Source organism: Strix aluco, chromosome 30 (assembly GCF_031877795.1).
Source record: "Strix aluco isolate bStrAlu1 chromosome 30, bStrAlu1.hap1, whole genome shotgun sequence".
Lineage (NCBI taxonomy): Eukaryota > Metazoa > Chordata > Aves > Strigiformes > Strigidae > Strix > Strix aluco.
Window position 1 is genome coordinate 2,197,278 of NC_133960.1, and position 22,581 is coordinate 2,219,858.

General features: G+C 65.9%; 2 protein-coding genes across 2 annotated transcripts in view; both read right to left on the reverse strand.

The window, feature by feature from the left end:
* Positions 1-4,524, reverse strand: part of PEAR1 (platelet endothelial aggregation receptor 1) — a 15,601-nt gene extending 11,077 nt beyond the window's left edge. The window contains 9 exon segments of the mRNA XM_074809508.1: positions 13-31; positions 1,140-1,186; positions 1,189-1,239; positions 1,320-1,550; positions 1,630-1,857; positions 1,940-2,044; positions 3,039-3,237; positions 3,315-3,465; positions 4,441-4,524. Of these exon segments, the coding sequence (XP_074665609.1) occupies positions 13-31; positions 1,140-1,186; positions 1,189-1,239; positions 1,320-1,550; positions 1,630-1,857; positions 1,940-2,044; positions 3,039-3,237; positions 3,315-3,446 (1,012 nt within the window). The 5' untranslated portion in view covers positions 3,447-3,465; positions 4,441-4,524.
* Positions 4,525-10,989: 6,465 nt separating this feature from the next.
* Positions 10,990-18,480, reverse strand: NES (nestin). The gene is given in 7 exon segments (XM_074809558.1): positions 10,990-11,853; positions 11,855-11,940; positions 11,943-12,390; positions 12,393-15,328; positions 15,906-15,979; positions 16,537-16,661; positions 17,581-18,480. Coding segments are annotated over 7 exon segments (4,842 nt in total). The 5' UTR covers positions 18,394-18,480; the 3' UTR covers positions 10,990-11,493.
* Between the last annotated feature and the right edge of the window lie 4,101 nt (positions 18,481-22,581).

Here is a 22,581-nt window from a genome sequence, read left to right on the forward strand (position 1 = left end):
TGGGGAGCCAGCCCGGCTCCGGGAACTTCACCTGCGGCCGGAGAGCGGAGATGGAAGTGTGGGATGGAAACGTGGGGATCCCCGGGATGGGGGATGCCCAGGAATGTGGGATTCCCAGGAATGGGGGACCCCTGGGATGGGGGATTCCTAGGAATGGAGGACTCCAGGGATGTGGGATGCCCAGGGATGTGGGACCCCTGGGATCGGAGGATTCCCAGAAATGGGGGACTCCAGGGATGGGGGACCCCTGGGATTGGGGGATTCCCAGGAATGGGGGACCCCTGGGTTCGGGGATGCCAGGGATGTGGGATTCCCAGGAATGGGGGACCCCTGGGATGGGGGATTCCTAGGAATGGAGGACTCCAGGGATGTGGGATGCCCAGGGATGTGGGACCCCTGGGATCAGAGGATTCCCAGAAATGGGGGACTCCAGGGATGGGGGACCCCTGGGATTGGGGGATTCCCAGGAATGGGGGACCCCTGGGATCGGGGATGCCAGGGATGTGGGATTCCCAGGAATGGGGGACCCCCAGGATGGGGGATTCCTAGGAATGGAGGACGCCCAGGGATGGGGGACCCCTGGGATTGGGGGATTCCAGGAATGGGGACCCCTGGGATGGGGGATTCCTAGGAATGGAGGACTCCAGGGATGTGGGATGCCCAGGGATGTCGGATTCCCAGGAATGGGGGACCCCTGGGATCGGAGGATTCCCAGGAATGGGGGACTCCAGGGATGTGGGACCCCTGGGATTGGGGGATTTCCAGGAATGGGGGACCCCTGGGTTCAGGGATGCCAGGGATGTGGGATTCCCAGGAATGGGGGACCCCTGGGATTGGGGGATTCCCAGGAATGGGGGACCCCTGGGATGGGGGACCCCTGGGATCTGGGGATTCCCAGGAATGGGGGACTCCAGGGATGGGGGATTCCTACGAATGGAGGACTCCAGGGATGTGGGATGCCCAGGGATGTCGGATTCCCAGGAATGGGGGACCCCTGGGATCTGGGGATTCCCAGGAATGGGGGACCCCTGGGATGGGGGACCCCTGGGATCGGATGATTCCCAGGAATGGGGGACTCCAGGGATGTGGGACCCCTGGGACTGGGGGATTCCCAGGAATAGGGGACCCCAGCTCCTCACCTGGAACTGCAGGATGAGTTTTCCCTTCTGGAAGGGGCTCCTGTAAACGGCATCCCCTCGTTAGGGACACACTTCAGGTCCCCGGGTCGGATAACGTCACCTGAGACGGAGATTAGTGTCACCTCGCTGCACCCAGCACCCCCCCAGCTCTTTGTGGGGTATCCCGGAGCCCCCCCTGACCTGGCTGGGAGGAGATGAGCAGGGTCCTGTTGTCCAGGGTGCGGATGACCTGTCGGCAGCCGCACAGGGCGTCTGCCAGGCTGATCTCCCTCTTAACGATGAGGTCGTCACCGCTGCGTCGGAAAACGGGGTGTTCCTTCTGATCCAGGACGATGATGATGTCCCCGGGTTCCAGGCCGGGAACCTGGTCCCCTTCCTCGTGGAAGGTGATTTTCTGCCCATCCTTCATACCTGGGGGGTGCATGGGGACAGCTCTGAGCTCAGGGGCCGTTTTGGGGGGGCCCCCGCTCCCCAGACGGCCCCTTCTTACCTTTATCCAGGTGAACGCTGAGGATCTTCTTCTCCCGCACGACCTTGCGGCCGTTGCAGGTGAGGCAGCAGTCCCGAGGCCGGATCCACTCGCCCTGACCCTGGCACTGGGAACACACCGTCTGGATCTGCTGGATCATACTGGGCCCCAACTGGTGGATCCGAACCTCCATGCCCGAGCCGTGGCACTTGGGGCACCTCCTCTGGGCGCCCTCCCGCACCCCGCAGCCTGCGGCGAGGGAAGGCAGAGAGGGGTGAGCGGCCGGGGAGGACCCCCGGGTGCCCCATGGCGCGGCCGCTGCGGCGCTCACCTCCGCATTTCCTGCAGATGATGTTCTTCTGCAGGGACAGCTTGCGTGTGGTGCCATTGTAAAGGTCCTCCAGCGACACCGAGAGCTGGTGAACCACCGTCTTCCCTGGGTGGAAATGAAAGGAAAGAACCCAGCTCAGTGGCACCGGTTCCCCGTGGGGAACAGCGACCTGACAGCTTCTCTCCAGAGCCAGTCCCGCTTCATCCGCGGGGACGGTGGAAAGAGGAACAGAAACAGCTCGAAGCTGAGCGTGAGGGCTCGGAAGAGCGTTGAGCAGGGATCTCCTCACAGAATCATCTGGTTGGAAAAGCCCTTGAAGCTCCTCCAGCCCAACCATGAACCTCACCCTGACCGTTCCCAACTCCACCAGATCCCTCAGCGCTGGCTCAACCCGACTCTTCAACCCCTCCAGGGATGGGGACTCCCCCCCTGCCCTGGGCAGCCCATTCCAACGCCCAACAGCCCCTTCTGCAAAGAAATCCTTCCTAAGAGCCAGTCTGACCCTGCCCTGGCGCAGCTTGAGGCCATTCCCTCTTGTCCTGTCACTTGTTACTCGGATCCTCACGTCTCCAAGGATCCTGTCAGCTGCCCCGGGGCAGCCCCGTGTCCCCAGCACGGGCACGGCGCTCTGCCACCCTCCAACTGCTTAATCACCTCAACCCAGCCGAAGAGGCTCTACCTGGAGTCGCCGAGACGCTCCCCTTGGCCTCTTAAATTGCCCTGCTATTAAATCGTGCCACTTCAGCAAGAAACGCCGTGGCGAGTCACCCTCTCCCCGTGACCCAGGCCAAAAGCATCCGTAGAGTCACCGGAGCAGCCCTGCACGCCCTTGCGTCTCGCTGCAGCCTCCCCCGGGGCTCGCGGGGAGCCGAGGGCAGCGCTGGGCTGACTCAGCCCCAGCCCCGGGGACGGCGGGGGAAAAGCTGGGACAGGGACAGGGAAGGGCCCTTTGAAGAGGGGCAGATGGAGAAAGTAATGAGGATGACGAGGTAACGCGTTGGGCTGCGCACCGCGGGGAGGGAGGTGGCCCGCGGGCCACCAACCAGATCCTGGCACCCCCACCACCGCCCCGAGCCAGCACCCAGTGGGTCCCCGGTACCTCGCCTGTCCGCCCGGCCACGCATCCGCACTCCCCCGCCGAAAAAGAGGTCGAAGATGTCCATGGGGGAGCCGAAACCGCTGCTCCCTCCTCGGTTGCCCAGGCCGCCCTCCTTCATGGCCCGTTCCCCACCGCGGTCGTAGAGGGCCCGTTTGTGGGCATCCGACAGCACCTCGTAGGCTTGAGAGATCTGCTTGAACTGGGGAAAGGGGGGACAAGAGGGTGAGATGAGGGGAAAGCGAGTCAGGCGAGGGGGGCCGGGGGGGCTGCACCTACCCGCTCGCCCTCGCTGGGGTTCTTGTCGGGGTGGTAGCGCAGCGCCAGGCGCCGGTACGCCCGCTTGATCTCATCCAGGCTGGCTCCCGGCCGCACGCCCAGCAGGTCGTAGTATCCCGTCTCCTTCACCATTTTCCTCGCTGTCGACGTGCTGCGAGAGGAGAGAGACGTGAACCCCCGGCCGGGACCCTTCCCCACCCCATCAGACCCTTCCCCGGCCCAGCACCCCCCACCCGTGGGACTCACCGAAGGATTTGATCCCTGTTTTCCTCCCGGCTCGCACAGCCCTGCCTCAGTTTCCCCACAGCAGCAGCATCCCGTGGGGTGGCGGAGGCTCCCCCGGCCCACGGCCCCGCCGCTCTCCCCCCACCCACACCGGGCAATGTGCCGGGAGCCGATAAGCCCCACGCGGGGCGTGGACGTGTTTATCTTGCGACACGGGGAAAAGGGGGACGCGGGGGGGAAAGCGCCCGCCCTCCCGCACCCTGCCCCGCTCCGGGCTCCTCCGGCAGGAGGTAAATAAGCGGCTCCTCCTGAGAAACGCCATCGCATGGGTGTCACACCCCCCCCCCCCCGCCTCACGCCGGGGCTGGCGGCCCCCCCCCGGGGCCAGGCGTGGATCCGTCCCGCGGGACCAGCCTCCCCAGATCCAACCCGGGGACTTTGGGGCTGGTGTCACCTCCCGCCCGGGCACCCCCGAGCCCCCCCCGCCCCCCTCCGCGGGGGGATACCCCACCTCGCTGGGCCGGGGCAGTGGAGGCGAGGGGGGGGGGGTGTCGGGGTGATGTGACATCCCGGTCCCCAGGACGGGACAGCGCGGGGACACACACGCGCGGGGACACACACACACACACACACACACACCCCCCAAAGCCGATCCCCGTGGGGCAGGACCCCCACAGCACCGGCCGCCCCAAAGAGGCCTCACGGGGGGCGCCGGGTCCCCCCCCCCCGGGCCGTGTCAGGGCAGGCGGGGCCCGCGTCCCCTCTGCTGACAGGCCCCGGCCCCGCTCCCCGTGTCCCCTCCCCGCCAGGCCCGGGCCGGTCCCTGACACCGAGCGCGGGGTCAGGCCCGGGGGGGGGCCGGGGGGGGCCGGGGGGTCCGGGGGGTGCCGCCCCCACTCACCGCCGCCGCCGCCGCTCCGCTGCCGTCTCCGAACTCTCTGGAAGCCGGGGACACGCCCCCCGCGCTCCCCATTGGCTGAGAGCGGCCCCGCGGGGCCCGCCCCCTCCGCCCCTCGCGCCGCGCCCATTGGCAGCGACTCCCTCAGCAGCCCGCCTATCACCACGCCCCCTCCTCCTATCCCCTTCTCTCATTGGTTGCCGACTCTTCCGGGCCGGTTCGGAGGGGAGGAGCGCCTCAGCGGCTTCCGATTGGCTGCGATATCTGTCGGGTCCGCCTCCCGGCCGACACCTCCTCTCTCATTGGTTCGAGCCGGGTGGCCAATCAGAGAAAAGAGTGGGCGGGCCGAGCGCCGCGGCCGCCCTGCAGGGGGCGCTGTGGGGCGGGAGGGGCCCGATCCCGCCCGCGGGGCCCGATCCAGCGGCACCAACGGGCCCTGGGCGGGGGGGGGGGGATTTGGGGGGTCCTGCCCTCTCCTGCGGTGCCCCCCAACCGGAGAGGCTTTTGGGGGCGTGCTGGGCCTGCCTGGCAGTGCCCCTAGCAGGGAGCCTTTCTGGGGAGGCGCCTGGTTGTCCCCCCCTCCCCAAATAGACTTTTTTTGGGGGGGGGGGGCAGCTGTCAACAGCAGGGAGCGGTTTGGGGGGGGCATGTCCCCGTGTTTGTGGGTGCTGGGGGCTGCCAGGAGCCATCACGGACCACCGTGCTGTGGGGTGTTGCCTTCCTGGGCTTGGCTGGTTTTGGGGGGCTTGAGGGGGGGCACCACTGGTTATCACCCCCCTCCCCCCGGGCCGTGCCCCCCCGGGCCGGGCAGCGATGTCCTCCCTCGGTGGCTTTGGGCTCAATCCTGCTCTGGGGAGCTGGGCTGGTCCCCAGGGTCTGGCCAGGGGTGTCGGGGGTGGGGGGCATGATCAGAAAGGAATAAACCCCTGAGAGGAGGAGGAGGAGGAGGAGAAAGAGGAAGGCGCTGGGGTGGTGCTGTGGGGTCGTGGTGGGGTTTGGGACACGCAGGGTGCCCCCCCCTCAGTGGCCAGCTCCAGTGTCGGCCTCCAAAATCACTGGCCATGTTTGGGCAAGCAGGCGAGTCCCTCTCCGGGTCCCGTGGGGCTGCCCTGACCCCCCCCAGCGCCGTGCTGGGGGGTGGCAGCAGCACCCCCAGGCAGTGCCGGGGGGGTCCCACGAGCCTGGAGGCGATAAATCTCCTCCCCCCCCATCCCCGAAACCCAACCCCGCCGGGCAGTTGTCGCCCCGCTGGGGTTTCAGCGACCCCCATCCCACCTGCCCGGGGGGGGGGGGGGGAATTTGGTCCGAATTCCAGCGAGAAGCTGCTGCCGGACGGTGAGGGGCTGGGAGTGGGGTCCGACATGGGGTCCCCAAACTGGGCAGGGGGTCCTCAAAGTGGCCATACTGTCCCCAAACTGGCCATACTGTCCCCAAACTGGGCACGGGTCCCCAAACTGGCCATACTGTTGCCAAACTGGGCAAGGGGTCCCCAAACTGGGCAGGGGGTCCCCAAACTGGGCAGGGGGTTCCCTAACTGGGTATGCTGTCCCCAAACTGGGCACAGGGTCCCCAAACTGGGCAGGGGGTCCCCAAACTGGCCATACTGTCCCCAAACTGGGCAGGGGGTTCCCAAACTGGGCACAGGATCCCCAAACTGGGCATGCTGTCCCCAAATTGGACAGGGGTTCCCCAAACTGGCATGGGGTCCCCAAACTTGACACAGGGTCCCCAAACTGGGCGTGCTGTCCCCAAACTGGCCATACTGTCCCCAAACTGGGCACGGGGTCCCCAAACTGGGCAGGGGTTCCCCAAACTGGGCATGCTGTCCCCAAACTGGGCACGGGGTCCCCAAACTGGGCACAGGATCCCCAAACTGGGCATGCTGTCCCTAAACTGGGCACAGGGTCCCCAAACTGGGCAGGGGTTCCCCAAACTGGGCATGCTGTCCCTAAATTGGACAGGGGGGTCCCCAAACTGGGCATGCTGTCCCCAAATTGGGCAGGGGGGTCCCCAAACTGGGCAGGGGGTCCCTGGCCATGCTGCGGATGATTTTTGGGGCAAGGAGCGCTGGAGCTGAGGGACCTTCCTGCCCCTTCCCGAGGCCGGATCCAGCATCAGCTGCTGGCGGTGACTCAGGGCTGGCCACGGTCACATCCTGTCCCTTGCCTGGCACCGTGCCCCAAACCTCCAGTGGGCACCTCTGGACCCACGGGGGCTCAGCCCTGTTTGTCCGTGGCAGGTTTAGCCCCGAGGGTCAGATCTGACCCCCGAAACCCCAGGGTAGGGTGGGGGGGGGGACACACACAACCCTGTTTGTCCCGGTGCCACCTGTGTGCCGGGGACCGGCTGTGCCGTGAGGAAGGAGCTGCTTTGTCGGCGTTTCCTCCGGTGGCTGCGTCCGGGGCTGAGTCACCTCCTGCGCCCGCTGTTCCCCGTCCCAGATGCCCCACGGCTCACGTGGGGTGGGTGCAGCTGGGTGCCCCGGCCTGGTGGGGTGCCCTGGGGTGGGCTTCCAACCTCCCCCATCGTTGCCTCAGCCCCTTTCCACTTGTGGCTGGGTGAGAAGGGAAACTGAGGCACGTGTCGGGAGCCGGTCACAGAATCAGCATCCCAGAGTCATCTGGGTTGGAAAAGCCCTTGAAGCTCCTCCAGCCCAACCATGAACCTCACCCTGACCGTTCCCAACTCCACCAGATCCCTCAGCGCTGCTCAACCCGACTCTTCAACCCCTCCAGGGATGGGGACTCCCCCCTGCCCTGGGCAGCCCATTCCAACGCCCAACAACCCCTTCTGCAAAGAAATCCTTCCTAAGAGCCAGTCTGACCCTGCCCTGGCGCAGCTTGAGGCCATTCCCTCTTGGCCTGCCGCTGGGTCCTTGGCTCAAGAGACTCCTCCCCCCTCTCTGCACCCTCCTTTCAGGGAGTTGCAGAGGGCCAGGAGGTCTCCCCTCAGCCTCCTCTTCTCCACACTAAACCCCCCAGTTCCCTCAGCCGCTCCCCATCAGACCTGTGCTCCAGACCCTGCACCAGCTCCGTTGCCCTTCTCTGGACACGCTCGAGTCATTCAATGGCCTTTTTGGAGTGAGGGGCCCAAAACTGAACCCACTCATCGAGGGGCGGCCTCCCCAGTGCCGAGCCCAGGGGTCACATCCCTCCCCTGTCCCTGCTGGCCACGCTGGTGCTGGTACAAGTCGAGCTGGTTCCCACGCCACGGCCCTTTTCCCGCACCGTTCCCACCCCATGTCCCCTCTCCGTGACCGTGGGCCGCATCCTGCGCCGTGTTACGGGGGCTGGGGCCATCCGCGATGCTGCTGGGGCTGGGGAGGTGGAAGGGGCTCTTGGGGTGCTGCTTGGCGCTGGGGGGGGGGTAGGTGGGTGCCACGTTTCTCCCCTGGTTTCCCCCAACCGTTTTGGGGAGGTAACGCCGTGGGGCTGGGGGTCAGCTCTGCAGCGGGCTGGGAGTGTGGGACTGAGGGGGCGGGGATCGCCCCAGGAATGGGGGTGCATCGCCCCAGGGACCCCGTTTTTCCTCCCTGATGCTGACGGACGGCCCCAGGCGCACATTCCCGGCGGGGCTCGGCCGCAGGCATCCGTGCCGCCCCGATTTGGCAGCAGCTGTCGCGGCGCTGGGGCACGGCGCTGCCGGGGGGGTCATGACCCGGCAGCTGGGCGAGCCCCCGAAACCGGGGGGGCAGAGCTTATTATAGCTGGCAGGAGCTATTCCCGGGGGTGTCTGACCCGGGTGAAGGGCGGGTGAGGGGGTGGCTGAGTCCCTGTCCCCCCCCCCGCCCTGCTCCCCGGCATGTCCCTGGGGGTGTCGCAGGAAGGGACTGGGGGTGGCAATGCCTCGCTGCGGGGGGCACCCATCACCCACATCCCTGCCCTGGGCTCGCGTGGGGGACCGGCCCCCCTCTCCCGTGGGGGGTTTTAGGTTCCCATCGATTGTCCCCGCCGTGTATCCCCCCTCGGGGTGCTGGTGGCCCCAGCGTGGCTCCTGCTCGCCCGCATTTACCATCCCCAAGGGCTCATTTTGGGGAGGGGGAGCGGGGGCTGCCCGTGCCCCTCCGGCTGTATTTTTAGTCCTTTCCTTATAAGGTTCCCATGATTTTTGGGAGCTGTGAGCAGAATGAAGTCATCGCTGAGGTCATCCCGCCTCGTCCCCCCTCCCCGTCCCGGCGCGGGCTCTCACCCCACAGGGAGTTTTTGTGTGGGCTCCATTGAAATCCCCCTCTCGCCCAGCCTTAAAGGAACAAAACCCTTCCCTGGCTGGCGGGGGGCCAGGCTGCGGGGGGCTCTGGGGGGCTCTTAAAGCACCAGCCTGGCAGCTCCCCCCCGTGACCGCAGCCCCCTGCACCCCTCCCGCCCTTTTGCACACGCGTGTGCACCAGCACGGTGCTTCCAGCCGAGCCCGCGAGCAGCTTTGGGGTGTGGGGTTGGCACCTCTGCTTCTCTTTCCGGTCCCCAAAAGCAGCGTGGTCCCCAAAATCAGATTGTGTGTGCTCGGCTGGAGCGGGGGGGGGACGGGGTCTGGCAGCCTCCGGTTGGGGCCGGTGGCTTTTGGTCTGGTGGGGGGGTGCCTGGTGGGGTGTCTGAGCTGCGGCTCCACACCGGGGTCAGACATGGGGGGACCTGGGCACACTCAGTCCCAATGGGGACACGCTCGGTCCCATCAGGGACACTCTCAGTCCCACTGGGGACACGTTTGGTCCTGTTGGGGACACGCTTGGTCCCATCAGGGACACGCTTGGTCCCCTTGGGGACACGTTTGGTCCTGTTGGGGACACGCTTGGTCCATCAGGGACACGCTTGGTCCCCTTGGGGACACGTTTGGTCCTGTTGGGGACACGCTCGGTCCCATCAGGGACACGCTTGGTCCCCTTGGGGACACGTTTGGTCCTGTTGGGGACACGCTCGGTCCCATCAGGGACACGCTTGGTCCCCTTGGGGACACGTTTGGTCCTGTTGGGGACACGCTTGGTCCCATCAGGACACGCTTGGTCCCCTTGGGGACACGCTTGGTCCTGTCAGGGACATGCTTGGTCCCATCAGGGACAACGCTTGGTCCTGTTGGGGACACTCTCGGTCCCCTCCACGCCCCCTCACTGGTGCATTTCTCGCGCCTGCAGACGAGCATCACCGGGGTTTTGCTCTCCAGGCTGCAGCCCCTGCACCCCCCAGCCCTCCCCACCCCGCCGGGTGACCCCCAGCCCTCTGCAGCCTCATCCCATCCTCCTCCTCCTCAGGGCGAGGAAGGGGCTCGCCCTCCCCCTGCTCCCCACCCCCCCCCCCCCCGCCATCTGTCCCCCTCGTAGCTTTGTCAGCACCGGCTGGAATGTGGATTAATTTCGGGAGGAATGTCACCCCCCGCCTTGAGAAGCTCCTCGCCCGGCTGCCATCTCCTCCGCAGCATCCTGCCACTGTCCCTCCTCGCCTGGGCAGCCCCACTTTTGGGGGGACACTGGGGGGGCTGGGGGGGGGGGCATTACTGGAGCTGCCATCGGCCGCCGACGGGCTGATGCTGCCCAGGCCTCGCTGGAGGGGTGCGTTCGGGCCAAGGGCTGATTGAACGCAGGCTCGGCGCCTGATTAAACTAATCGGAGGGGTTATTTTTTTTTTATTACGGTGTTTGGATCCGCTGGAGTTTGGCCTTAAAAGGAAACCGTCGCCTTCAGGCAGGGGAGGGGCTGGGGGCTTCGCAGAGAGGAAGGCAGATAAACGTCGGGTCCTTATCGGTCCCTGGCTCCGAGCATCCCCGGGCGCTGGCACGGGGTGGGGGGGGACAGGCCGGGCTAAATCCGGCGTGTGGGCGAGCGGCGGGGCCAGCCAGGCGGGCGGCCCGTCCCCCAGCACCCAAGGAGCGAGGCTGAGCGCACCCGTGGGTGCGAGGCTGTCGGTCCCCAGGGATGCCGTGGCCACCCGGGTCCCCTTGTCCCCTTGCCCGGGGTGACTCAGCCCTTTACCCGGCATAAAGGAGCCCATTCTCTGGCCGGAGGCTGATTTATGCGGCTCTTCCCTCGTCGTCCCCACGCCCGGCCACACAACGGGGTGATTGAGCCCCCCCAGGGCTCCTGGCAGCCCTCCCACCCCACCCCGAAGCCCAACACCCTTTGGGAGAAGGGGCAAAGCCGTGTCTGCCGGGGTGACGGGGTCCCTGCCACAGTGCTGGGGGTCCCCGGCAGCTCCGGGCGCTGGGCACCCTGCCCGATCCGGGCAGGAATAGTGGCTGGTTTTGCTGGCTCATCGCTGAAGGCGCTGGCACGGGGATGGGGGGGGGCTGGCAACCTGTCCTGTCCTGCTAGCCAGCCCAGGCGGGGGTCAGGAAAGTGCCTGGCCAGCAGCGAGCCCTGAGTGGCACCCACGGGGCTCTGGGGATGGGGGAGCAGCGCCCTGGGGACCCCGTCCCCAACCCGTGCTGAGCGATGGCTCTCCTGGAAGTGCAACCCCCCCAAGCCAGACCCTCCCCTGCCCCCCCAGCCTTGCCCCAGAGCTGCTGCCCCCTCCCCTCACATCCCCCCTGAGCCCCCCAGGCCGTGGGAATGAGAAGAGCAGCGGGTCCGAGTGGGAGGACGAGGCTTTATTAAATTAACGTCAAGGCAGCGAATACATCCGGCGTGGGTCGGCCCCGCGAGCGTTGGCGGGTCGGGGCTGGGGACCCCGGGGTGCCCTTGCCCTGAGGCGCTGGGTCCCGGGGTGCAGCGTGTGGGGGTCCCCAGCCTCCAGCTGGGCTTCCTGGGGCAGATGCGCTGGGGGGGTTGAAGGGGGGAGGTCACAGGGAAGGGGGAAACATGGGGTTTAAATTAAATACAGCCACGGCAACCCACCCAGAGGGGCACAAAATGAGGCTGGGGTCCTGGAGCAAGCATGCGAATTGGGGGGGGGGGCTGGGGGGGGAACTGAGCTTGGTGGTTCTTCACTCTGAAAAGGGGTGCAAAAAATCCACACGAACTTGTTAAAAATCGTCAGGAAACGGAGAAGCGTTAGGTGGTGGGTGGGTGAAGTGAGGGTGCTGGGTTTTGGCAGGGAGGGGGCTACTGGAGGGGTCCCCCCTCCACCACCGTCACTCGTCCCCCGAGGACCAGGGCTCCTGCTCGGCTCTCAGCCGACACGCCGGCGGCTGGTCGGGCGCGAGGCACAAGACGTCGTCGCCCAAAGCGGATGGTACGGGGCTGGCGTCGGCCCCGCCGTGTTTGCCACGCGGGCTGGCGTCGGCCAGCTTGGCGGCGTCGGCGTCTCGGGGAGCGGGGGGCTGCGGCGGCGGCACCGCGCTGGGGTCTGAGGTCTCCGCGGGGATCTCCTGTGCCGGCGGCACGTCGGCGATGCCGTTCGGCACCTCCTCGGTGAATTCGGCCAGGTCCTCCAGGCTGGCCTCCCGGTGCAGCCCGTTCTCAGCCCGAACCGGACCCTCCGTCCCCGGTGCCCGCGTCGGCCGGTGCCTCCTGCACCGTCGGCTCCTCCTCGCTGGACGAGGCGGGCGAGGAGTCTTCCCCGGTATCGTGGGGGAGCTGGTCCTGCCAGGATCCCGTTGCCCACCCTCGGCCGCCCTCACCCCCATCACCAGCTCCTGGTTGAACTCCAGGGCTTGCTCGACTATTTCCAAAATATCCGAGTCTTTCATGACGTCCACCGGCACCTCGGCAGAGAGATCAGCAGCGCCTGGGCCTTCTTCAATCAGCTCTGGAAAACCTCCCTGCTCCGGCGCAGAGCCCGGCGTCGGAGGCTCGGCCTTGGGGGGCTCCTCGTCCCCAGCCGGGGGAGGGATGTCACCGTCTGGTGCTTCCTCCTCCACAAACGGCTGCTCATCCGCTGTCTGCTCCGCTCGGTCAGGCAGCGGAGAAACCGGCATCACCCGGGTCTGGATCCCGGCCGGAGGGATGGGCTCGGCTGCGTCGTGGTGAGCCGTGCCAGGCTCATCCTCCTCCTCTTCCTCCTCCTCCTCCTCCTGCCCCACCAGCCCAGGTTGGAGCCTGGGAGCGTTTCGGCTGTGCCGGTGTCACTCTCCGGCTCTACCGTGTCATCGAGCTCCTCGACCGGTTCGGTGGCCAAACCCTCTGAGTGCCCTGGTGCCTCACGTGAGCTGGTGGCACCCGGGGCTGGCTCATCAGCACCTCCTGCGAACAGCCCCACGGCCCCGGGGGAGCCGGGATCTGCCTCGGGTGCAGCCAGACCTTCCTCCAGCTCAGCAGTAAAACCCCCAGCATCATCCTCATCCTCATCCTTTGGCATCTCAGGTTCTTCCATGGGCATCTTCACGTCTTCATCTGCTTCACCAACAAACGCCTCAAAGTGCCCTTCGTCCTCTGGCACTGGAGATGGTTCTCCAGGAGCTTCCAGATCATCTTTGCTGGCTTCGATTGCTTCAACTTTAATTTCTTCAAAATCCTCGGAGATTTCAGCTTCCTCTGAGCTGGACACCTCTTGGTTGGGAGCAGAGACCATGAAATAACCTTCCTCCTCCTCGACACCCTCTGCCACAGGGGCTCCTTCCATCCCTGCTTCCTCTTCGCGGCTCTCTGGCACGGTGGGAGTTGGTGGCTTGTCCCTCCCTTCCAACCATCCTTCATCCTCTGGAGCTATTTCGGATGCAGGGGCTGTCTCTGTGGTCTCCTCAGTCTCCGAAAGGTTTTGGCTCGGTGCAACCACAGCCAGCATCTCCCCTTCATAGAGGTGCAAGGGCGTGCTGTCCGGGAGCGTGTCCTCCAGCTCCACCCTCCTGCCCACCCCCGGTGCCAGCTCCAGCTCTCCTGATCGCCCGGCATCCTCCTCCTCCTCCTCCTCTTCCTCGCTTCTCTCCGCACCATCACCTGGTGCCTGCTCGAGTGCCGCGGGGCTGGAGCTGCTGCTCTCCGCCTGTCCCGGCTCTGAGCCGAGCTCATCATCAGCATCCTCATCCTGCACCTCCCACGGCTCCTCCAGAGCCTCGGCCAGCTCCTGGCTGTCCCCCTGCCTGGGGACATCTGCGGGTGCCGGGGCAGGCTGCCCCGCGGTGCCGTCCTGCTCATCCCTTGCCAGCTCCAGGGCCGGCTCAGCGTCTGGCGGTGGCTGCTGCTGGCTCATCCCCTGGCTCTCAGCATCTTCTTCATCATCCTCCTGGGTTTCATCCAGCTCTGCTGGTGATGTGCCATCTCTCTCCTCGTTTTCCAGCCCTCCTGCGCTTGTCAGGGCATCATCTGCCCAAGACGGCTCTTCCGTCCCCAGACTCCCCTCTGCACCCTCCGTTGTCACCTCCCAGCCCTCCGGATGGGACTTTTGCCCGTTGCCATCATCCCCCCTGCCCCAGGGCTCCTCTCCCAGCTCTGGCTCCAGCTCCTCCTGCTCCAGCTCCTCCTCCACAAAGCCATTTTCCTGCAGGTCCCCAGGCTCCTCCGGGGCTCCGCTCTCCTGCCCCGGGGTTTCAGGTCCCGCAGCCTCTCCTGCCCCGGGGTCTTCTGCTCCCAGCACCTCCCCACCGGCCTCTCCCTTTTCTCCCTCACCATCTTTTGCTCTGCCTGGGTCCTCCTCTCCAACGGCATCTTCTTCAGAAGCCTCTTCTGCTGGGATGGCCTCATGGATGCTTGAGGGCTCCTGCTCTGGACACGTCTCCTCCCCTGGGCACGTCTCCTGCTCCCTTTCCTCCTCTGCAGCCAGATCCATCTCACACACAGGCATTTCCCGATGCTCAAACTCTTCCTGCTCTCCATCAACAAGGTCCTCTTCCAAGTGACTTTCCGTGGGCAAAACCGGGTGGCTTCCCACGAGGACAGCATGAGCAGCTGCGACCTCCCTTTGCGGGGACTCCCCTTCTCGCACCTCCATTCCTTCACCCTGGAAATCACTGCCCTCCTCGCAGGGGCTGTGGGGTTCCCCCTCCTCCTCATCCTCCGAGGGGTGGGATGCCTCCGTGCTTGGGGCCTCCACCTCATCCTCCCCTTGCTCTGGCTCTTCCCAGCTAGTCCCCGTCTGGCCAGGGCCACTGATGTCCTCTTCCTGGTCCACCCCTTCTGATTCCCGTGGGCTCAGCACAGCGGGCATCTCCTCCTGCCACGCTCCCATCTCTTCCCGTCTCACCGCGGCGCTCGGGGAAGCAGCCGTGCCGCAGGGGTGCGATGCTGGTGGGGATGCAGCTCCGTCCCGCAGGGCGCTGCTCTCCGCACCCAGCGCCTGGAGCTCAGCTTCCTCAGCGCTCTCCTCCTCTTCGGGGACTTCGCCATCCCCAGCACCTTTGGAGAGGTCTTGCCCTTCCCCGACCCCCTCTGCAACAGCTCCTCCGCAAACCTCTATGGGGGGAAGGGGGCTGGGGGCACAGGCGTCCCGGGGGGCCCACGCGGCGCTGAGCGTGGGCTCTTCTTTGGGCTGAGCATCGTCTTTCATTTCCTTGAGAGCATCCTCCAGAGCCTCGCTGACCAGCTGGGCTGGGTACTGCAGGCCGCGGGCGGGCGCCGTTCCGGGGGGCTCCACACCGTCATCGTGGGTCTCCGCTGCGGCTCCGGGTGGAGGATGCTCCTTCCCTTGGCTCATCTCCCCCCTGGCTCCCCCTGGCCAGGCAGGACCCTCTCCCCCAGGGCTCCCTGGTGCCGGCGGCACAGGGCTGGGGGGCTCTGGGGAGAGAGGAGGGGCAGCTTTTCCGGGCTGTGGGGGGCTCAGCGTTGGGCAACTGGGGGCACCCGTCTCCCTGGCCATGCCGACAGCCTGCACTGCCGTGGCGTGGAGGACTGAGCTGATTTTCTGGAGCTCCCTGGTGCTGGAGCTCTGGTTTTTGGGTGTCAGGGCATCGCTTTGGGCTTTTGTTGGCTGCCCCCACCCCTCCACCCTGGGGAAGATGGAGGGGCTGGTGCGGTGGTCCCGGGGCAGCAGCCGCCTGGCCTCGGTGCTCGCCGGTGCCAGCTTGCTGCTGCTGCTCACCTCCAGCTTGAGATCTGCAAAGAGCGAGGGGGAGCGCGGTGAGCGGGCTGAAAAGCCGCTCGTGCAACTCCCCCATCCCTCCTCTGCCGCCTGGGTGCCTCTCGCTGCCCCCTCTCCTATTTTTAAACAGAAAGTGGGAAATTCCTCCCTCGAGTGCAGCCGATGCCGAAGCTCCCCGTGGATTCGGCATCGTGCAGGGGTGATGCTCTGTCCGGCTGCAGCCGCAGTCCGGCCCCGCTGCGGGGGGGAGTGTGCAGGTGACAAGCTTTCCTTGGTATATTTTAGGAGGAAAAAAGTAACGCTCAGCTTTTTACAACAGTCCGCGGTCCCACGGGGCACACGGATCCGTTCCTGCCCTCCCTGTGCTGGGGAGGAATTAAAAAAAGAGGCGAAGAAGCAGATAAGCCGTTATCTGCACCGCGGCGGCTGCAAACCCCGTGCCAGGAGCCCCCCCCGGCTGCCGTTCGCACCTTCCTATCGCGCCGAGGAACCGCTGCCAGGAAAATGCTCGTGTCTATATTCAGCCTCATCCCCCGAACCCCCCCGGGTGCCGCGGCGGCGATGCCAGGGCTGCTCCCGGGGGTCCCTTACCTCGTAAACCGTTGGCCAGCTTGTATTCCCCGGCTGGCATTTGTAAGCGGGTGCTCTCTGCTTCCAGCAGTGTCCTGCAAGGAGAGGAGTGGGGTGGGTGCTACGGGGTGGGTGCCACAGGGTGGGTGCTACAGGGTGGGGGGGTGCCTGTGCTCGGTGAGCTCCAGCACACCCCCCTTGGGCTACGGCGGCTGCTTTTCAGGTAAACTGAGGCACAAAGGGCTAAGGATGGTCCCAGCTCAGCGGAGGGACCGGGGGGGGACTGGAGCTGCCCCCCCTTTGCTCCTGTCTCCCCTCCCATCCCCCCGTCCCCAGGATTAGTGTCCGCGCAGGGTGACATCATGCTCTGCCGGGGAGGCCCCTCGGCTCAGCCGGGGACAGCCCCTATTCTCATGCTAATTGTCCCCCCCAGTCCCCTGGCAGCCGCCTTTGTCTGGGGCCATCTGGAAGGGCTGGAAGAGGGACACGGGGCTACCCCTACGCAACACCCCCCTTGCGCCCAAGACCCCCCCCTTGTACCCGAGACCCTTCCTGTGCTCCCTGCGGTGCAGGATTCATCCCCAGGGTGGTGTGTTGGGGGGAAGAGGCTGCTCCCCCCCCCCCCAGCCCCGTCCCCCATCAGGGACCTCACCTGTAGGTCGCCACTTCCAGGCTGAGGGACATCTTGAGGTGCATGAGCTGCTGCCTGTCCTCCAGCACCTGGGCGATCTGCACCCGCAGGCTCTGCTTCTCCTGCTCCAGGGCCTCCATCGCCAGCTGCGGGCAGCACCGGGGGGGGTTCAGGGGTGCCTGAGCCCTGCCTGAGCCCTGCCTGTCCCTGCCAGCCCCGGTGGCTCTCGTGTCCACCCAACGCCCCTTGGAGTGATGCGGGGAGAGGGGTCCCGGGGACTCGATTTTAGCACGGAGGGGCTGAGGATGGGGACAAGGGGGCGAGGAGGGGAGTGGGGCTGGAAAGCGAGGGGGAGGCGGCTGCTGGAGAGGGGGGGCAATGCCGGAGGGTTCAGGGCTGCCGGACGAGGGGAGGAAGCATCTTTGGGGCGAGTGGCCAAAGCCGCGGCACCCTCTGCTCCGCGGTGCCCATGGCCGGTCCCCAGACCTGGAACAAAGAGGGACCCTTCCCCGGGCGGTGTCTGCGCCGTCCCCGGCATGTCCAGCCCCGTCCCCCCCCCGCCCCGCCACCTCCCTCCGCTGAATTACTTTTGCAGCTGTTGGGTTGCAGCTGCAGCGAAGTTGGTTGGAGTTTATCCTCCCCCCTGCCCCCCCCCCTCCTGCTGCCTGCACCCCGCTGCCTGCACCCAGCGCTGGGGGGGCAGCGGGCAGGGGCTGCCCTTCCCCCCGGCCCAGCAGGACATGGGGCAGCGGCCCCGGGCAGGGTGGTGGGGGAGGACCCGGTGTCTGGGTGCTGCTCCCCCGCAGCAGGGTGGCCCCAGGTCCCTGTTGTGACGGGGACAAGGATGTCCCTGAGTTGCTCTGCTCTTCCTCCCGCCCTCCCCAGCTTCCTCTCCATCTGCAGCTCACCCAGGGCCACCGGCCATCCCTGCCCTGGGCTTCGCTCCATCCATCTCGCCTCCTCCTGTCCCTCTCCCCCGTCCCTTTGCAGGGGGTGGGTGCCCTGAGCACCCCCAGCACCCCACTCTCCCCCTCCCCAAGAGACCTCCCCACCACCTTCACCCACCTGGAACTTCTCCGCCTCCCCGCGCTGCTCCTGCCACTGCCGGGCCAGGCTCTCCTCCAGCATCTCCTTCCGCACTTTGAGCCCCGCCAGGTCCTTCTCCAGGTGCTGCAGCTGCAGTTGGCTCTGCTGATTGTCCTCCACCGCCTTCCAGAGGTTCTCCTTGGCCTGGCAGAGGGACCCCTCCAGCTGCGACACCTCCGTCTTGTAGGTCTCCACTGCCCCTTTCCAGATCTCCGACAGCCTCTTGGAGTAGTCCTCCACCTCCACCGGCTGGAAAGCCACCGGTGCGCAGCGGAAGCTCTCCAGGCTCTGCGAGAAGCTCGCGATCTCCTGGTCCAGCCCCGCTTTTTCCTCCTCGTGCACCTCCAGCAAGGCTTCTACCTCCTTCTCCAGCTGCACGGCTCTCTCCTTCAGCCAGATCTGTGCTCTCCTCTCCTCCTCCAGCTCCTTCCTGCTCAAGTTCAGCTGCTTCTTGGCTTCTTCTCGGGCTGCTTGCTCCTTCTGGCACCTGCTTTTCACCTGCTGGACCTCCTCGTAGAGGTTGTCCCTGGCCAGCTCGGCCGTGCACTTCTCCCTGAAGGCATGATCCAGCGCATCCCTCAGGGCTCGCAGCTCCTCCTCGTACTTTGCCCGCCACGAGTCCCCGGCGGGGCTGCCCTTGGCACTCTGGATTTCAGCTCGCAGCACCTCATTCTCCTCCTCCAGGAACTTCACGCGGGCCAGGTACGCTTCCAGCCGCTTGTTGAGGTCCCACATCTGCAGCGACTCCTCGCCCAGGGCTCTCGCCCCTGCGAAACTTTCCGTGCTCAGCATCGGCGCTGCCGGAGGATGCCGGGGGTTGTGGCGCCGGCGCTGCTGGAGGATGCTGGGGAGGAAGATGCCGGGGCTCTGGAGGAGAGGGAAGGCAGGGAGGGAAGCGAGTGGCTGGGAGCGGAGGGGAGTGCAGCTATTCATACTCCACGCCGGGCGAGTGGGAGGCCCCTGAGACCCGGGCGAGCAGTGGGGCTTAACTCTTCCGCAGCCGTGCAGGCTTCAGCCCACGTGGGCTCGACACCGGCTGCGGGGAGGGCTGAGCCCCCCTCCAGCAAACACCGCCAGGATTTCCCAGCCCTGGGGAAGGGTGAGGTGTTTCTTTGCGCTTTGGGAGAGTGACTTGAAGGGTTGGATCTCCCCCTCCGGTGTGGCTCGGCTGGGAGAATCCACCCCCCAAAGCCTGAGTGCCAATGCCGGGGTGCTGGAAGCTGCCATGGGGGCTCGGCATGAGGCTGGGAGATGTCCAAGGGTGGGCTGGCAGTTGCCCGTCCTCGAGGGCTTGGCTGCGGGCATCCCTCTGCGGTCGCTCCCTGGCCCCGTGCCACTCCAAAACCTGGGGCCAAGAGAGCCCAGACGGGGCCTGTCGAGGGTGTCACAGCCCGGGGTGGGGGGGGGGACGCCTGCACCGGGGACACCAGTGCCTCTTGGTGGCAGGGGCAGTTTTGGGCTCAGCTCAAGCCACAGCTGAGCTGGTGCCTTGGATCTGGCACCTCTTTGCACTGGGAAAACCTCGGGGGGACAGCGGGGGGGGACACATCCCAGCCAACCCCTCTTTCCGTGGGGTGCTGCATCCAGCTGTGTCTAGCTGCAATCTTCTTTCTTTCCAGATGTGCGCGGCGGGAGGTGCTGAGCGGACCCGGGAGCCCAACGGGGACTGGCGGCTGCGCCTGGCCGCCGGTTTCGCCGGCAGCCTCCGAAACTTGGCAAGCGCCGCCTCAACATTTGGTTTCGTTCACAGCTTTCACCCGCGCGGCCGCGCCGTCACGGTGGGGTTATGAATTGCTTCGCGGGAAGCGTTTGGGGATTATTATTTTCTTTTTTTTTTTTTTTCTTTTTTTTTTTTCCTCCCAGCTGATTTATCTGGGGGAAGGGCAGCGGGCTGGCGAGGGGAGGAGGTTTAAAAACTCAAACTCTGGAGGTTTCTGTGAACAAAAGAGGCAGGAAAACATAATTTGGGGAGAGACTTGTTGCCAGCTTTCTCTCCCCGTCCTCCCTCTCCCTGAGAGACGGTGGTTTTCCCACGGGAGGGTCCCTGCTCTGTCCTCATCAGGGCAAGGAGAAGAAGAGTAAATGTCCCCTCCCGAGCTGTCCCACGGGGCAGGCTCCAGGCGAGCTCCTCCGGAGAGACAAGCAACAGTCCCCTCTGCTGGCAAAGGCCACCCAGAGCCACCCCGAGCCATCCCTGAGCTCCTTCCAGGAGCCAGCGGGGTCCCCCACGTCCCCCCAGTCTGGGAGCAGCAATAATAAGGGGTCCCGGCTCCCCGTCGCACGGCAGGGAGTGGGTTTTCCCCTGGGTGCTGCCACTCCGTTGGGGATTTGCGTATCTGAGTCGCTTGTCTCCCTCATCTGAGCGGGACGTGACACTGTCTCGCTGCCTGGTTGGTGGGGAGGGGGAGATGCCCCAGCTTGGGGGTCCCTGAAGGTATCGGCTTCCCAGCTCATCTCCGGCCAGACATCCTGGCTGGCTCCCCAGCCCTGCTCTGGTTTGCCTCTCGCAGCCGGGATTGAAAAGCCGTGAAGCAGCACCGGGAGCACGGAGCCGGGGTCATTCACCTCTGGGTGCCCCGAGCTCCAGACAGCAGGGCGATGGAGCCTTGCCGTGAGCCTTCATCCTCCTCCTCCTCCTTGTTTTCATCATACAGCTGCTCCCAAGCTGGGCTGCTGGGCTTTTCCACCAGCTCCCGTTGGTTGCCCGTGGGGTGGCCAGGTGCCCCAGGGTGACTGGCCCCCAATATTGGTGTCTGCCGCAAGGCGGCCGTCGGTGCCCGCGGCTACACCGGGAAGTGCCAGAGAGGGAGCGTTTCCTTCCTCTCTGGCCTCGCTCCCCTCTTCCCCCTCATGCCTTTGCCTTGGCTTTCCCCATTGTGCCCCATCAGCCAGCACCGGGGCTCTGTGGACCAGCCCAAATCCTGCACCCCTGGGATCCCCAGGGTTGTAGAGGGGTCCCAGCGCTTCCCTACCTGGGGGCAGAGCTGGGGGGGGCGCCCCAGGGTGGGGATGGCTGTGTAGCCCTTCCTTCTGTGGGGTGCTCGGGGTTAGGAGTCACTTGGGGTGTCCTTGGGGGATGCTCAGGGTCAGGAGCTACCCAGGGTGGGGACATCCATGTCCTTGTGGGATGCTTGGGGTCAGAATGCCCTGGGATGGGGACATTTGTGTCCCTGGGGGGATGCTCAGGGTCAGGATCCACCCAAGGTGGGGACATCCATGTCCCTGGGGGATGCTCAGGGTCAGGAGCCTCTCAGGAGGGGGATGTCCATGTTCCTGGGGGATGCTCGGGGTCAGAATCCCCTGGGACAGGGACATTTGTGTCCCTGGGGGATACTTGGGGTCAGGATCCACCCTGGGAGGGACACATCCATGTCATTAGGGGATGCTCGGGGTCAGAATGCCCTGGGATGGGGACATTTGTGTCCCTGGGGGATGCTCGGGGTCAGGATCCCCTGGGATGGGGACCTCGGTGCCCCCCCTGTCCCCACGGGGTGCCTGGGGGTGGCCGTTCAGCAGCAGCACAGGTTTGTGGGGGCAGCAGGTTTGAGGGTGCCGCAGCCCCCGGGCAGGGTGGGGGCCCGGCAGGGTGCTGGTGAGCTTGGCACGGGGTGTGTGGCAGGCGCTGTTATGTGACTTTGAGTAGAGCTGGAGGGGGAAGGAGGAGGAGGAGGAGGAAGAGGAGGAGGAGGAGGAAGCACAGCTGGGCATTGGGGCCCTTCCAGCCTGGATGCAGCTGGGGACGTCCTGGGGCCGGAGGGGTCCCTGAGGGGCCCGACTCCTTCCCATGGCCTTGGCTGCTGGGGCTGGGCCTGGGGCAATGGGAAGTTCTGGGAGGTCCCGGACACCTCTGGGGCTGCAGGCAGGGATGGAGATTCTCTGATGTCTAATAAGGGTTGTGCCCTGCTGCCGCCTTGCTCCTCTCCCTCCTCCCCTGCCCCTTCCCGGAGCTGGATGTCCCAAGGGCTTTGTCCCACCGATGCCACCAGCCAGGAGGGACCAGGAGCTGCCTGGGGAAGGGACAGGCAGAGCAGCAACCCTGGAAGATTTGCTCTGAGCCGGCGAGGAAACCCCAGCCAGGCTGGGAACATTTGTTCCCAATTAGACCGGGGCACGCTCCCTGCTGAGCAGACACTTTGCGTTTCCCCCAGCCCTGAGCTTTTTGCCGCAAAAGTGCCGGGTGCAGGATGTGACCTCATGAGTCGGGTATGGGGGTGGGGGGCAGAGGTTGGGGCAGCCCATGGCTTTCACCCCTGTCTGTCCCGGCGTCCGTCCCGGCGTCCATCCCATCCCGCACCGCGATGCGGCTGCCTCGAGGGCAGAGCGTTGCGGCGCGCATCGCCCGCCGGACTGCGCCGCGAACCAGACCGTCTCCGCCGCCCGTAATTATTTCCCAGGGTGACGAATGATTAATTCTGCTCAGGAGCTGCGGCTTTCTGCAAACTCACCCGAGCAATTATCCGGCAGGCTCCGTGCCGGCCCCCCCGGGGCAGAGGATGCTCCACGCCAGAGAAAGTTTGAGTGAGATCCGGTTATAAAAAGCCCCAACGCCGGCTCATGGGTGTTGCCCTTCTCCCGAGGGGGTCAGCGCTGCAAATGAGGGTCCCCAGCTGCACCCTGGACCCCAACACGTCCCTCCAGGAGCAATGTGCAAGCCCCCAAACCTAACGATGCGTTAATTATCCTGGGTCCCAGTGACGCGGATGCAGGTGGGTAAACTGAGGCACGGCACGTGCTCTCCGCGGGCCGAAGCTCAGCTGCAAGTGCCGTGTGGGGGGGTCAGGTCTGGTTGCTCCCCCCGTTCTTTTGAGGCTGGTGAAGCCCCTGGGTCCCTCCAGCCCCCAGACGGTGCCTCCACCCACGTGGGGACCCACCGCCGGCAAAGGGGGTTTTGCATGACAAAGCCTCTGCTGGCTACCGGGACCCCTGCCCGTGGCCCCCTCCTTGGCCAGCAGAAGCTGCCAAATATTAGAAATAACCAGC